A 16336-nucleotide genomic window follows, 5' to 3' on the forward strand; every position below is an offset into this window, starting at 1 on the left:
TCCTGGCTCTAAGGAAACACATATGGCACAGCCAAACCTGAAGGGAAGCCCTCCAATTTCAATGCCACCCTTTTGCTTTAAAAAAAAAAAAAAAAAAAAAAAAAGGAGAGATATGTGCCTGCAGACCTGAATTATTCACAAGATAAACCTTCAGTAGCCACCATCACACCTGCACACACAGTTTGTTGGCTTGGCTAATTTTGGTGGAGTTTTGGTTGGTGTGTTTCATTTATTTTGTATGTTTGGGTTTTGGTTGGTTGGGTTTTGTTTGGTTGGTTTCGTCTGTTTGTTTTAGGGGTTCTGTGATTTATTTTTAGTTTTAGTGTTTTGGTTTTTGGTTTTTTTTTCTTTTGGAAAGCAGATCACATTGCATATAGCACCATGTCAGGAGCAAGACCCAGCATGCAGATACCACTCAGCAACACACACAGCATGGGTTCACCCCGCCAGGCTAATGGCTCTTACATAAGCTAGCACAGTTAGAGGGAGACACAATCAGTGGAGCCAGGATGCAGACTGAGGAGCAAACAGTATCTCATTCTCAAGGTCCAGAGGGAAAAAAAAATAAAAAAATTAAAAATCAAATCCCCAAACATACCTTATTATTCACATTTTCCTACAAACCAATTTAGCACCACTGCTTGCTTTAACCTATTCGTACTCCAGTTCCTGCACAGTTTCAGGCTATGTGTAAATAAAGAATGATCCAACATACTTCCAAACATAGGTGCATGGTGTGTGTGTAAAAAATGCACATTTCTAGAGTGCTGCTTACAGTCCAGGGTGTGTTTTTATTTCACGCAGATTTACACACCAAAGCACCTTTCCCATAGCAAACCCAAGGAAAGCAGGGAGGACACAGGCTAGGAGGCAGTACCTGCATATGTACAAAGTAAAATAGATGCTGCTGGACAACACCACCGATAAAAACATGACTTCAGAGGCATCTGCTTTGAAAAAACACCACGACTAGTCACATTCCAGAGGAGAGAGATGATGCTTTTTTCATTAGATGAAGGGGGAGAAAGGAAGGAAAATAATTACTCTCAAAAATAGCTCCAAAAAGCACAGTCTGGGAATCACTTATAGGTGAGACACTTAAACAAAGAAGATGGAGTGTCCCTCTCTGTTCAGGGAGGAATTCTTTCTGCTAGAGACAGGGCTCAGATATGAGACAGTGCTTTTTATACAGGGCTATGGAGACCAACACACCCATTGTCTACCAGCAGGAGCTTTCCTGCTTTCAGAGAGGCTGCAGCACAGGCCAGGTTTTGGGGGCAGAGGATGTGGGACGCCTGCGGTCTTTTAAGCATCTCTCTCTGTGTTTACAAATAGCCGCAAGGAAGGGGGAGCTTCAGGGTAAAGTGAATTAGGAAAAAAAAACCCAGTTCTATTCAAAGGAATCAAAACAAGCAGGACAGGCCAGAACCTTTTCAACAATAGCACCATCAACGCTTTGGGCCAAAACCCAGAAAGCAGAGAGAAAAGGCACAGACAATGGGGGATGTAACACCCCCCTCATCTCAGAATAGGGTTATTTTAAGCCTGTCTCCTTGGAGCTACCCTAATATTTTCTCTCATGACTCAAGTCACCAGGGAAAGGAGGTAAAGCAGAGCAGGGAAAAAGGAAAGAAAAAAAAAAAAAAAAAAGAAAGAAAAAAAAGAGACAGAGCTACAACACCGTAAGACCCCCATCTAGAAAGGACAAAGCCCCAGAAGAGACGAAAGGCAAGCTGGCTGTGCCTTACCTGGAAAAGTGTGTGGGTTGGGTGACCCTCTTTTAAGGCACTTTGAACAGAGGACGTGCACAGTGTAGTACAGGCCTGGCCATTCCTGAAGCAGAACATTCAGTTCTTCCACTAAGGGGGTAATAGCTTGCCAAGCTGTCCAGATATTTGGTAGGGACGCATGACTAGCAATAGACAGAGTATCTGGCTGCACAGATCCCCTGGCAGGCCGGTAACTCACCACCACGGGCACCTTTCCCCGGTAGGCATAGATCTGGTATTTGCCATCTGACCGCTGAACCACGTGGCTGTTAATCTGAACACTGTAGCGTGCAAACAAGCCGGGTGGGAAAATGAATGGAAAGCTATATTCAATCTGCAGCTGCTCCACCACGAAGGACTGTCCACTCAGGTTGGCACTGTTGATCCACGCCTCTGCATGGGGCACCTTATTTTTCACGTAGCAGGGAAACTTGTACCAAGCAGCTGCCCCATTTAGGGGCTTGCATTTGGGTTTGTTGACACAGTAACAGAGCCCCATCTTCTCCAGCAGCTCCAGGATGAGCTGCAGATCCTCCCGGCTCTGGATGTGGGGCTTAAGGAGGAGACGGATGACATGGGCAGGGAGGAGGCCATGCAGCAAGAAGCCTTCCACATAATGATGGAGCTGAGTGGCCCTCAGTTCGTCAATGTGGGTGTCGCTGAGCAGTTTCTGGAGCAGCACAGTGGCATCCCGCTGGCAGAAGATGTTGAGGATGTCAATGAGCAGCGGCAGGTTGTGGAACACATACTCCCTCAAGGTGAGGTGCTCCTCGAAGTAAAGCAGCTTTCCACTCTCATGCAAGTAGGACAGGGCACTCTGGAGCCGATCCTCTGTCAGGCCTGCCTGCAAGCCCAACCGAGCAGAGTCCCACCAGCTAAGCCACAGCTGCTGAGCTTGTGGCTGGAAGTGCAGCTCTTCCAGCACTTGCCAGGACCTGGGCAACACCCGGTGCAGGTTCGGGAAGATATCCCGGTGCTCAGCCACCGAGAGTAGCTTGTCTCGCAGGCGACGCACCTGGCAACGGTCCCAGCAGCTGAAAGGCAGCACTGGAGAGAGGATCTGTGGGCGGTGGTTGAGAAGGTACTGAAACTGGGCTTTTTTTCGCCGCAGGTTCTTGTCTGAGACCCCATAAAAGGCAGCATGTGGGTTGGAGCAGCGCAGGTCAAAGTCCTGTCCCAGAGCCTCGTCCACCTGCTGGACCAAGCTCTGGAGGCCCTCAGCATCCCTCTTCTCCTGCTGAGCAATCTGATGATGGATGTCCAGGCACTTCTCTTCCAACTCCCGCTCTGCACAGAGGTCAGCATGGGTTCCCACCATGCACACCACAGCATGGGGCACCTTGGAACCGAGCCAGTGCAAGAAATAGCCCACAGAGGGGTAGAAGTGCTGAGGGACGTAGGCACTCAAATTCACCACCAGCACATACAAGGCTCCAGGAGAGAGGAAGAAAGACTGGATCACATCATAGCTGCGGTCCCCTGCCAGCTCATACACAATGAATGTCAGGCCCCTGTCTGCATCTGCTGTCCAGTCCATTACCTCAATGCCCTTGCTGCCTCCTGACAGTCCCAGTCCTGATGGTATTTGTGGGGCATTCAGAGGTAGTGACAGCATAGGGCACGGTGTTTCCCCTTTCACTCGGTGAGAGGGCACATGAGAAGGGAAGTCCTGCTGCTCAATGGGGAGATGTTCCAGCTGCTGCATGGCAGGTACCTGGGCTGAAGAAGTACCCCGAGACTCCAGGGAGGGGCAACACCCAACTGGCACTCTCCCAATGTCCTGCAGCTGCCTAGGGCTCTCTCTCGGCTGGGTGCTCCCTGCCTCCAGACTTCCCACATCATCCCTCTGCCCATCCTCCTCCATGAGGCACCGTCTCAGCAGGGTCTTTCCTGCATCCTTCAGCCCCACAAGGACCAGCTTGAGGCGGGGTTTGAGGGCAGGCTGGGAGTGGGCCAGCTCCTGCTGGTAGGCTGCAATGTAGGGGATGCCTTTCATGCACACCTCATAGGGGGGCTGGATGAGGGGGTTGTCTTTGATCTTCCACAGGGTGACACGAGAAAGCTGCCCAAAGCCCTCCGGCAGGATGGCAATCTGGTTGCCTTGCAGGACCAGCTCCTCCAGGCTGTGGAGAAGCACAATGGAGTCAGGCAGGTAGCGGATACGGTTGTTGTCCAGCCAGAGGGTGCGAAGCTGGTGGAGCTGACAGAGTCGAGGCGGCAGCAGGGTGAGCTGGTTGCGGCTCAGGTAGAGCTCCTCCAGACTGGGCAGCGCCAAGATGGCAGTAGGGAATTCCCCCAGCAGATTGGAGGAGAGGTTCAGCATCTTGAGCCGCTGGAGGCTGCCAAAGCCAGCGGGCAGGGCCTGCAGCCGGTTGCCATCCAGCATGAGGCTCTCAAGGGCGCTCAGCTGGCAGAGGCCCTCGGGCAGAGCTGCCAGCCCCGTGCCGCTCAGCCAAAGGATCTTGAGGCGACGGAGAGCAGAGATGCCCTCGGGCAGGGCCCCGAGGTGGCGGTTGCCAGAGCAGTCGAGCTCCTCCAGGGCGCCCAGCTCCAGCAGCAGGGTGGGGAAGGATGGCAGCAAGTTGTGGTCGACGTCGAGGGCACGGAGGTGCTGCAGGTGGCCCAGGCCCTCGGGGAGGCGGCGCAGGCGGTTGAAGCTGAGGTCGAGCTCCTCGAGGCAGCGCAGCTCGGCGAGGCAGGGGGGCAGACCCGGGCCCTCGGCGCCCAGCTCGTTGTGGCTGAGGCTGAGCTTGCGCAGGCCCCGCAGCCCCGCCAGAGCCCCGCCGTCCCCCAGGCCCCGCAGCCGGTTGTGGCTGAGGTCCAGCTCGGCCAGGCGGCTCAGGTGGCGCAGGGCAGCGTCGGGCAGACGGCTCAGCCGGTTACGCCGCAAGCTGAGCACCCGCAGCCCGCTCAGGGCGGCGCCCACCTCCTCGGGCAGCTCCTCCAGCCCCCGCCCGCTCAGGTTCAGCGCCTCCAGTTCCCCCAGGGCCGCCGCCGGGGGTGAGCGGCGGGGCGCGGCAGCGGGGGGCGACGGCGGCCCCCCCGGCGGCCCCGCGTCCGGCTCTGGCTCGGACTCGGGCTCGCCGGAGCCGCCCCGCAGCTTCCGTGCGCGCAGGGCGGCGTCGCGCCACAGCCGCACCGCCTTTGGGGGCTCCGTCTGCGCCATGGCCGGGGGAGCGGGTCCCCGCCCCGCTCCGCCCTACCTGCCGCTGCCGCCGCCGCCGCCGCTCGCCATGGGCGCGGCCGCGCTGAGCGGCGCCGCCGCCACCACCACCACCGCGACGAGACCGGGGCTCCCCGCGGCTCCGCGCCGGCACTACCAGCCGCGCCGCCCCGCGCACGTAACCGCCACTACCGCCCCGCCGGGGGCGGGACGCGGACAACGGTCCGCCCCGCACCGCCCCCGGGGGCTCCTGCACCGCCCCCGCCGCGCCGGGGAGCGCCGGCCCTGCCGTGGGGGCGGGCGGCTCCGCGACTCCCCGCCCCGGCCTCTGCTCCCGGGGAGGAAGGGTCCCCACGTCCGGCCCGAGCCTCTCAGCTCCTGCCCCTTGCTCCGCCTGGCACGGCCCAGAGAGCGGCCCCGCCGCCTCCCTGGGGCCCCTCGGGTGCCCCCGGTGGGGTGAGCCCGCCGGTGCCGGCGGTTCCCTGGATCGCCGGCGTGTGGCTGCAGCCGCTGGATCTCTCCCTGCCCTTGGTCTTGCTGCGAGGTTTGTGAACCGCTCGGGTGACTGAGCACAGCTCACCCCGTGGAGTAACAGCAAAAGCTGTTGTGGTGCTGATCCCCGCACCAGGCAAAGGGCGTTTTTTGGTTGGTTTGTTTGTTTGTTTTTATCCAGCCCCGCATGAAACCGAGATTAACCTTAGTCGTATCAAATACGGGTGTTTCCGTGTTGGAGGGTGAGAAAGCCGGTGACCTTCTTATTAGTCAGAGCAACTCTGCCACCTTCCTGCCGTGCTTTGTTTCCGTTGCTGTGTACATCTGGCCAGACCCTAAACACTGCCTTCTTCACGATCCTCAGTCAAGCTTTGCTCCTAGGGCTCGAAGAAATATGCCCAGAAATGTCCACCATTGGGGAAACAGTGATGGAAATAGAAGGGAAAACAGGGTCGTTCTATAGCAGGGCGGTGAGGCAGGCTGACAGAGGCTGTGGACACTCAGATCTCTCGAGTAGTGTGACGTTATCCTTACAAATGCCAGTGATACACCATGCCCAAAGGTTCAGAGGTTTTAAAATGTCACTGTCTTTGTACAGCACTGAGTAGACCAGCCTGCTTTGGGGGCTTGAGAATAGTGGCTTCCTCTCACTTTGCCATGTTGTAACAGCTACCATTAAAGCATGCTGTCAGCTATTACTTCAGAGCCATGAAGAGACAGCAAAGGATTTGAAATGAAGGGTGACCCATGGGGAAAACAGTTTCACAGCCTTTATTCTTTTTTTTATTGTGGAGAGCCCTCACAAGAATGACACCTTCTCTTTTGGACAGCCCTGCACATCTAACCACATTTCCCACTTGTGCAGAAGAAGAGAGCTGAACTGACACGGTGCATAGTCACTGCACCAAATTACTAAATTTACTCACTACTAAAACTACAGATCACAAAGGCTCAGGTTCAGTTGCTGTCTTTGCCATCAGCAACAGACATGCAGGTGCAAAATCGTCTTTTCAGGCCCTTTGAATCTTAAGAAACCTTGAGCACGTTTCTGCCAAATGCTTTCCTGAGCATGAGGTCACTCCTGCGTAGGGAAAAAACTGCAGTGTTGGCTGGTAAAGCCAAACAAAGGATGCAAAGGAAACGGAGGAAAGCCCACGGCCCTGTGAGAAAGCATGGCTGTGTGAAGGTAAGACCCAGCTTCAAGCCAGGTTCAGGATCTGTCCAAAGCCAGCAGAGGCAGTCATGGGGTCTGGGGCCATGGTTTGGCTCCATGGACACTACTTGGGCTCAGGGGGAACAGGTATGCAGGGAAACTCATGAACCAGGAGGCTCTACTGAGAGGGACTGAACCTGGGGATAAAACTCTTCCCATTCTTCCTGCTTGGCTGGTGTCTGATCCTGACACCAGGAAACAGATACTTCATGGCCTCTTGCTTAATTGTGCCCATTTAGAGCTAGTTTCCAGGCTTGCCTTCATTTATTTTCAGAGCATCCTGGCATTGGGTGAGTACATCTTTTATTTGGGCTAACCCAGTTTTTGTGTCTTTGCTTTTCCTGAAGATCACTTGGGAAATAGAGCCCTCCTCTGTGTGCTGAAAGGAGCTGTCTCCTTCCACACTTCAAAAGTAGCACATTCAGTTCCTCCTTGGAAAGAGTAATTCTCTTCCCACATCCTCTTCCCCAGTTGCTGTTGTGATAACAGGTCAGCCAATGGTTTCACTTCCAGCTCTCTACATGCAAAGTCACTCGGCCTGTCACTATCAAAATCACATTTTAAAATCAAGATAATGCTTCTAGAAAAAAAAGATCTCTGGAGGGAAAATTGACTCCAGCATAAAACTTGTAGCTAATTTTCTTCCTCCCTGTGTCTTGTGAAGGTAAAGACAAAGAAAGCAGCAGCATCATTGGGGACCACTCACCCCATGATGTCCATGGGCACTGCAGATCCTCTCTGAAGCCAAGGCAAGGCACTCAGTTGTTCTATGATCTGCAGCAAATGTAACCTGAAAGGCTGCCACTCTGCACTACCATTTTGTTTCCCATGGGAACACTGGACATACCCCTCCAGCAGGGACACTTTGAGCAGCTGCTTGACTCAGCCAGCTGAAAAATACCAGAGAGAGAAGCACTTATCTCTGTTTGCCTGCTACTAGAGGTCATGGCCTGTATTAAATACATCTTTCTGACAGCACGCAAGGACAGCCAGGGAACTGGTCTAAGCAGCAGAAGTTTTGCCTGTGAAAAACCCTATCACAAAATATGCAAAGCAGCAGGAGCTAAATGCCTCCCAAAGGTAATGAAGAGGGGAAGAAAGTCATGCAGCACAAGTCAACCTTTGGTGAGCTCCTGTAGGTGGTGAAAGAAGCTACGCCAGAAAAAACATGATGAGCAGCATGCTGGCACAAAGACACTCCTGGTGCTGCTCGGAGGTTGTCCAAGGAGGAAAGCTCTGGTGCTTTACCAGGAACCTAACTTTTTAATCTACTATACCTGCATGGGTGTGCAAATCTATGAGTAACTTCAAGCAGCCGCAGATGATGTCTCTTGGCTTCTTCAACCCATCCACCATGGCTAAAGCTGCCAGGTGTGATTGAGATACTTTCTGGAGAAAGGGAAGATATTGTTTCTCAGATAATGTATCTTTTGCTACAGATCTAGATGATCTCATCTTTCTGTCTGTTAAGGCACAGGAGATGTGTTTCTCCAGTTTACTTCCTCACTTCCTTGATTTACTCATCAGCATTACTACAAGTCCATTAAACATGAGTACTAGCACACTGGATGTTAATTTTGGAGCCACTTTCTATTTGCTGGAGCTTAAAAATATTCAGAAACCACCCCAAGCCTCTCTTCTAGCTGCCATCAGCTGGTGCTGATAGGCAGGTCACTGTAAAATTGGCAGCAATGCTATAAAGCACTTTGGTATTAAAAAAAAAAAAAAAAAAAAAAAAAGAAAAATAAATCAATCCAAATTTAGTGCATTCCATTATATACCAGAGCTGCATTTGGAGTTATTAATTCTAAATAGTGGCCCTGGAAAGTCCTATTGACAGCATTCAATTATTCAGCTGAAGCCTGAGTTGTCTCCACTTTACCGAGCCCTGCAGCTGCATCATTAATGAGATTTCTATCTAAAGCACCTCCCCCCTGGGTCAGGTAAAAGACACTGAGTTATGAACAGCATTTTAGGGCCTGACTATGGGTTTTGTGGGATGAGAGTTGCAAATATAATCAGCCACTTGTGACAACACATGAATGTAAATTGGCTCAGCAGAACCATCCAGCCTCTGTGGCAAGCAAACATGGGGAGCACTGTGGGCACTGCAAAGCTCCTGGACTCTGACACAACCATCAAGCGAGGTTGGCATCCCATTGGGAGAGTCTGTGTCTTCCACACCACCAGACACACAGCCCAGACAGTAAAATTCCCCAGGTTCCCGCTTCAGCAGCAACTGAAGAAGCCATATTTCCAAGGGCTCAGTGGCTGGCCAGGGAACAAGCAGTGGGTTGACTGAATGACTTTAAAGATCTCCCCATGTTCCTCCTCAACTGCATTCCCTACACTGTTTTGCCCACCATTTCTGCAGGAATTATGTGAATCTACCCCAAGGCACACCAAGCCATATACAAATGGAGATGGCAGCACTTGAAGGGGTCCTGGACATACTTTGGGAAGGGGAAAGAAAAGAGTTGGGGTGGACAGCACTGCTGTTTGCTTCATCTCTCTTGAGGGGTGCAGTGATGCTATACATGTGGGGCAGGAAAGTGGAGGCTAGGGAAAATTTGAGCTGCAATGGGATAGGGATCTCCACCCAAAGGTGGGGGTCTGAACAGGAGGTATATCCCCAGAACTGCTTGGCATCACACTCTGTGAAACCCACGGCCAGGCCTCACTTCCCCACAGGCAGGTCTCATACTGTGAATCCTAATCCCTTTACTTGTTTCTTCCCAGGCACAGCTTTCATAAAATCACAGAAAGGTTTGGGTTGGAATGGACCTTTAAAGGTCATCTAGTCCAACCCTCCTGCCGTGGGCAGGGACATCTTCAACTAGATCAGGTTGCTCAAAGCTACATCCAACCTGACCTTGAGAAGTTCTGATGAAGGGGCATCCACAACTTCTCTGGGCAACCTGTTCCAGTGTCTCACCATCCCCATAGTAAAAAAAAATCCTACTTAAATCCACGGTAAATCTACCCTCTTTCAGTTTAAAACTGTTGTCCCTTGTCCTGTAACTACAGGCCCTGGTGAAAAGTTTATCTCCACCTTTTTTGTAAGACCCATTTATATATTGAAAGGCCTTAATAAGGTCTCCCTGGAGCTTTCTCCAGGCTGAACAAGCCCAACTCTCTCAGTCTTTCCTCGTAGGAGAAGTGTTCCACCCCTCTGATAATTTTTGTGGCCTCCTCTGGCCCCTCTCCAATGGGTCCATGTCTTTTCAGTACTGAGAACTCTAGAGCTGAACTCAGTTCTCCAGGTGAGGTCCCACCAGAGTGGAGTAGAGGGGCAGAATCACCCCCCTTGACCTGCTCGTCACACTTCACTTTATGTAGCCCAGGACATGGTTGGCTTTCTGGCCTGCAAGTGCACATTGCCAGCTAATGTCCAATGTTTTATCCACCAGTACCCTCAAGTCCTTCTCTGCAGAGCTTTCAGGAAAGGCTGACCCAAAGTGTAGCATTTCTTATTTGGTCCTACAACCAACAATTAATTTTTAAGGCCACCATGAATCCCAAATCTCAAAAAATATTACTTGTATATTTTAAAATCTTTCAGGAAGTAGAACAAGTGCTTCCCTACCAATACACTTCACAGAAGTGATGCTGTCTGTAACCTTGGTTTATGGGAAATACAGAGAGGGGCAAATGGATGTGATTTGTTTGCCACTGATGTCACAAAAGCAACTGGTTGGTATAATATAGGACTGCAGGAAGCCAGTGGTGAGCTGAACAAGTGCACACTGATGCTCTGGCCTCTTAAATGTCTCGCAAAGCTTGGGCCTGACAAAGAGGCTGTTGTAATTAGCTTGCAAAGTCCTTTGGGGAGTTTTGACTTGCAAGAAAGGCAGCAACTATCTACATTTGGGTGTCTGGGAAGTCTTGCCAAGCTCTCAGTGCCTGGTCAAGGCCGATGGCTTCAAAGTCATGACACAAGCAAGAGCTGAGCCAGGCACATTTAAGTGGATCTTCATGTGCTGTGCTACCAGTCAGGGCGAATGATTTCATGTCATCACTGGCAGATAGGTACTTTTTAATAGTAGCACTAGACCAGATCCCAATTTCTTCTGAATTTCTGTTTTCTGATTTTCTGTGCCCCTAGCATTAGACCTGGTCAGCACTTCTCCAGCACGTCACACGGTGCTACGCAAACACTTCCCAAAGCCCTTCTGCAACCAAGCAACTCCAGCATACCTGTTTGCCAGGACGAGGCTGGCTGGCGCCAGCCGCAGTCCCTCCCTTTCACTGGAATCCCCCACGGCTTCCCCCATTCCCTGACCTGTCACTGCTGCTCCACCAGCACTGGGAGCCCCAGTGCCCGCTGTACGGGAATTCTCCAGGAATTGTTGCTGTTGATATTATTCCTGTCACTGGAATCTCCCCCGTGCTCACGGATTAAAGTTATGGTAAGTGAACCGGAGATCTCCCGGTGACAGTTATTGGAGCTTCCCAACTTGAGCAGTTTATCTGTAACAAGTGTTCATGTCCCCCGTGGACATGAGTGACCCCGGAGCATTTTGGTTTCACCCTCCAAATCCAAATCACAAAACCCTTACGGGAACGGCGCTGCCCGTTTCTCTGCAGTTCAGTCCCCATGGGGCTTACCGGGCTCTGTGGGTCCCGGACGTCTGGGGTTCCTGTTTCTCACTCTCGGCGCTGTCGGCTGTGCCGCCCTTCGCCTCCCGCTTCACGCCTCACGCGGGGCTCGCGCGCACTCCGGCAGCCGCGGCGGGAACTCGCGCCCCGCCCGCCCCGCCCCGCGCAGCGCCGGAGGGGCTCACCCGGCGGCCGCCAGGGGGCAGGCGCGAGCCGCTGCCCCGCCGTGGGGCGGCTCCCGGTGAAGCCCCGCCCCTGCCCTCCCCGCCCCGCTGCCACAACGCGGCCGTCATGTCCGGGTGCCGTAGGTTGGGATTGGCCGGATGCGGGCGGAAGTGTGGGTGGGGGTTGCCGCGGTTGCTGCAGTGACAGGGGCCGGGAGGGGGGCGGAGGAGGGTGAAGATGGCGGCGCCGCCGCGTCGCTCCCAGCACCATCACCACCATCACCCGCCGCCACCGCCCGGACCGGCTTCGCCGCCGGCCGCCGCCTCGCCGCCGCGCAGCCCCAGCCTGGCACCGGCTGACCTCACCCCCGCCGCGCAGCGCCACAGCCTGGCCGGCCCCGAAGGCGAGGCTCCCCCCGACGCCGAGCGGCCTCCGGCCCCGGAGTGCTCGGAGGGTGCGGGCGCTGCCGCCCCGGCCCCGCCGTCGGGCTCGGGCAGCAGCTCCAGCAGTTCCTCCTCGTCCTCCTCCTCGTCTGCATCGTCGTCCCTCGCGTCCAGCCCGGCGGCGGAGAGTCCCGAGGCGGCGGGCCCGGGCGCGGCGAGCGGGGCGTTCCGCGAGCTGCTGGAGGCCTGCCGCAATGGGGACGTGACGCGCGTCAAGCGCCTGGTGGACACGGGCAACGTGAACGCCAAGGACATGGCGGGCCGCAAGTCCACGCCGCTCCACTTCGCCGCCGGTGGGTACCGGGACTGGGGAGGGCAGTGCCGGCCAGTGTGTCGGGACAGGGAGGGTACAGCTCCCCACCTGGCTTCCCTGGCTTCGGGGAGTGGATCTCCAGCATTTCGGGGGGTCGGGAGAGCTCGAGCCTAAGCTGAGAGGGCACAGTGGGCACAGTGCCCCGGCGACATAGTGCTGGAGATGGTGGGGAGAACAGCTGTTACATCTCTTTTGACTCAAAATGGAATAAGATCCTTCCTTTGGGTGAAACGAATGGCAGGGGAGATCCTGGAGGCTTGAAGGAGACTGTGTGATCTAAAAGTAGATACTTTGTGTTTGACACATAGGTTGCAAACTTGTGCACATGTGCTTGGGAAGTGAGAAACCGGAATTCAGGATAAGCTTGGCTGGAAGGTAGGGTTTTCACTTGTAGTACTTTTTGAAAGTCAGGAACCCCTCTGATGCATGTAGACTTGGTAGGATTGTACTTAGTAAGTTTTTAGTTCTATTTGGGCTTAGCTGCTGATCGGTTTCTTCATCTCTGTGGTCTGAGTGGGCTGGGGAAAAGATTAGTGTAGTCCATAAGGAGAACATTTTGTACAGGACATGGTCTTCACTGAAGGCACAAGGCATGTAAAGTCTGTGATAAAAGTAAAATGAGGAAAATATTTTAAATGATCAGCCCTAGCTCAGGACTTGCATCAGGACTAGATCTGTGGTCTGGCTGAGGGCTTTCTGATGTGTGCCACAATGTTACGGGACTGGACTTCATGTAAGTAAGGGACATAGATCGTGTTTAAGTTGTGCACTGGTACACATAAATTAAGAAAATTAACAAGCCTGTGCTGAGTGGTCTATATTTAAATGCGGGTGTGTGGCTTTAAAGCACCGTGTTGAAATCTGTTATAAAAATGAACATTTTATGGCATAATGTTACTTGGAACTCTGAATAGTGATGTTCAGTTTATCAGTCAGATAATACTCTCTGAAATTGTATGGGTTTGTTTTCATTTTCAAAGTACAAGTGTTCCCCTAAGGGAACTTTTGGTCACGAGCAGTTTCCTTTTCATTCTTCTCTGATCCCTGAGCTTTAGCACTTGCACAAGTGGCATTTAAAACACAGTGAACTCCTGGGGTATGGAGATGAACTTAATTTTAGTGAACTCTGGAACATAACACTGGTACAACTGCATGTGTCTGCTTGAAGTTATTAATATTTTGGAGGGCTCATGTGGAGTCTGCTCTGCTTGTTTTTGATTCAGACTTAAAATTAGTCCTTGCTGCTTACTTTTAAACTCTGAGATCTTAAGTTGTAACTTCAGTGCTAGTACAAATGGTACTGCTGAAGCTGCAATGGTAACTTCTCTTTTGGTTAGAGAAGAAATGGACAGAACTTAAGGGGATAGTGTCAATAAGATGTTACTGTGATAGCAATGGAAAGTGCTTCATTGTAGCATGAGGTTGGTCTGTGTAACAAATTCCTGTATCTATTTTTTTCTAGACTGAAAGACTTTCCTTAACTACTGTATATATTTTATCTCAAATCACTGCAATATATATGGTCCAAATGGATTTGACATGTTAATAGCATTAGGCAGATTTCTTATTACAGAAGTCTTTGGGTCCTGGATTTTGGAAAGGTCTGTAAGCACATGTTTTGAATGTAACTGATCTTGGGTAGTATATATCTGCCAGTGATGCAGTGTGTTGATTTGATCTCCTTCTTCTTTGTGGGCAAAAGGAGAAATAAAACTTGTTTGCTTATGAGCATAGATGTCTGCTGTGTATTTGAAGATGTGTTATGGATAATAATTCATGTTTTATGAGCCATACTTCAGTGTGAGTTATGTGGTCTTCACTAGGGGATCAGGAGTTGGAGAGTGCACTATGCAATGTTTTAAACTTCTTCTTTCACCCTTTGAAGCTAAACTTGTAAATGGCAACAGAGTTCTACTTCTGATCTTGTGATTTGTGATAGAGAAATTTTTCTCCTAATTTCTTCTTCATTTCTTTCTAATTTCTTCTTCATTTCCCTAGCTCGCTCTGGTTTTCTCAGATGACCCTTTTAGCAGCAATGCTAGGCGGTTAAGTTACTTTTACTTTTTTACTTTAATAAGGAAGAACAATTTCCATAGTTCTAGTTTCCTGTAAAAAGCATTACGTTCAGTTTTCCTTATGCTTTGTGAGGTTTCTAGTTTCAAAATTACCTTTATCTCCTCCTCATGACAGAGGAGAAAATAAAAGGAATGACTTCTGAGAGCATTCGGAACCCTTAGCTTGGGATAAGGTGAGAACTGAAATCTCTGTAATCAATTACTTTAAAAGCTGGGAATAGATCTCAATCTGTTTCTGGAAGTTGGGGTCATCTGTCCATTATCGACTTCCAGATAAAATGTGCACAGCACACAGTTGAAGCAACAGTGTGATCCAGATTTTCCTTATCTTGGGTGTCTAAATTGTCAGTTGGTCTGAGTGAAGACGAATTAGTTCTTCAGCTCTTTGGAATGTCAGCTAGTATGCTGAATAAATTTCACCTGCTTTGGTTAGCTATTAATAAGGCAGAAATTAATACTGAGGCCACATCAGGACCTCTCTTGTCAAGCAGAAAGAGGTCAAACAAAGAATCATTTTCCTTTCATCCTCCAACTTGACCATTATTCTAGCAGACTCTCTCTTGAAATTCTGAGTGTCTTTCAGGATGTGTGGTATTCAGCTTTCACTTTGCAAGTGATTTGAAGGGTTCTTCTACAGAGGTGTAGAGATGCCTGGAAAGAAGAAAATTCAGTAGTGTCTTGACTGTAGTGTGGGTTGCAGGATATTTGGGTCCCTGGCACCAGTGCAGGCTTTGGATATTGTTCAGCAGCACCCAAGAGTCAGAGTAAGAAGCAGATTCTAAAGGCTTGAGAGTGATTGAGTGACTTTAATATACAAAAAAGAAATTAAGTGGTGGTATTGATGTATTCATAGCTTTGCATTCAGTTTTTTCAAATAAAACTAGCTTGCTTATAATTTAAAAAAGAATTAAAAAAACCCAACTGTGCTAGGCACTAACAAAAGTATGTTTGGCTCAAGGTTTTATCCATGCTGGTGACCAAAAGCAGGTGTCTATGGAAGAGTTATACACTTGCCCTCTTTGTGTATGATACCTCTCAGAATGCTCTTCCTGCTGTTCATAGCTCAGCAACTATTTGAGCAGGACCCGTTTTTACATGTTAGTAGAAACTCATCCTGCGGTAAAGAGTGCCACTGAATAATTGGAGTGTTAACTGGTATTTAAAGTAACTTGCTGCTTCTTGTATTTTCTGCCCCCTTCACTGGAATATCCTGTGTTCTGCTTAATGGTTCTCTTCTTCAAACTGTATTGAATGAGACAAACTGTTCCACTCCCTTTCCGTTGCACTCCTTCTTTGATCTAAAGATGTGTTACCTTTTTTTCCTTGAGAAAGATCTTAATGTTGATTTCACCAGATGATGAACACATTTACTGTGTTATGCCCCTTACTAGTTGAAAAATTTTGTTATGCCTGTGCTGTATGTTCCTCTGTAAACTGGTTTTATAATCCTGCTTTTGGTGATGGTGTTGTTTTTAGCCAGTATAACCAAAAGAGCTGGTTGTTCTGTGTGTATGTGAGAGGTAGATTTCCCCCTGCCCCCCCCACTTTGGGGAATGCTATTGACTCCTTTTTCCTTTTTTTTTTTTTTTTTTTTTTTTTTTAATGGTTTCATGATTTGAGTCTATGTGATAATGTGTCACTTTGCATGGGGTAGAGTGGGATTTCCTCTTGGCCTACATATTTCCTGTGAATCATTATCTGGTTGGTGGGGAGGGGATGCCTGTATTGGTCCATTGTGTTTGAAGCAGGTTGGCAGCAATACTTTCATGGCTCTTCTTTTGTGTGTCATCCTCGATTTGTATACCAAGGTTGGCTTTCCAAGACTTTTCTGCCTTTAGTATGCCTAGATGGGCAGGATTCCTGTGACCTTTTGTTTGAAATTCAAGCTTTTTCCCAGAGCCAGCAAAAATTTGTAGGAGCCGGTTTGGTAATGGACTTGCTTCTTCCCTTCTGAAACAAGGTTTAGCCTCACAGAAGGATGTATATGTATTTGCTGCTGGCGCTTTGATTCATATGCTTAGGCCTGGGCCTTGCTTGCAAATCGTTAGTAATAGCACCTCTTTCAGAAATAACTAGGTAGATGGACCTGATAGAAATAAGCTGA

General features: G+C 50.4%; 2 protein-coding genes across 9 annotated transcripts in view; one reads left to right on the top strand and one right to left on the bottom strand.

Annotated features, from left to right (window-relative positions):
• Window positions 1-7896, bottom strand: part of MFHAS1 (multifunctional ROCO family signaling regulator 1) — a 38852-nt gene extending 30956 nt beyond the window's left edge. For 4 of the 7 annotated variants that reach the window (XR_010472296.1, XR_010472300.1, XR_010472297.1 and 1 more), the window contains exon 1: window positions 1749-7895. Coding sequence is in view for 2 of the 7 variants with exons in the window: in XM_065061496.1 (XP_064917568.1) it covers window positions 1749-4935 (3187 nt within the window). In the remaining 5 variants the exon portion in view is untranslated. Of the gene's footprint in view, window positions 1-1748 lie in introns of all 7 variants that reach the window. The other 3 variants (XR_010472299.1, XR_010472298.1, XM_065061495.1) reach the window with 1 other exon arrangement.
• A 3511-nt stretch (window positions 7897-11407) lies between these two features.
• The window catches only part of TNKS (tankyrase), a 142143-nt gene continuing 137214 nt past the window's right edge, over window positions 11408-16336 (top strand). Inside the window, exon 1 of one of the 2 annotated variants that reach the window (XM_065061494.1) lies at window positions 11408-12137. In XM_065061494.1, the coding sequence (XP_064917566.1) occupies window positions 11639-12137 (499 nt within the window). In that variant the 5' untranslated portion in view covers window positions 11408-11638. The remainder of the gene's footprint in view (window positions 12138-16336) is intronic. The other variant, XM_065061493.1, reaches the window with a different exon arrangement.

This window comes from Columba livia, chromosome 4 (assembly GCF_036013475.1).
Source record: "Columba livia isolate bColLiv1 breed racing homer chromosome 4, bColLiv1.pat.W.v2, whole genome shotgun sequence".
Taxonomy (NCBI): Eukaryota; Metazoa; Chordata; class Aves; order Columbiformes; family Columbidae; genus Columba; species Columba livia.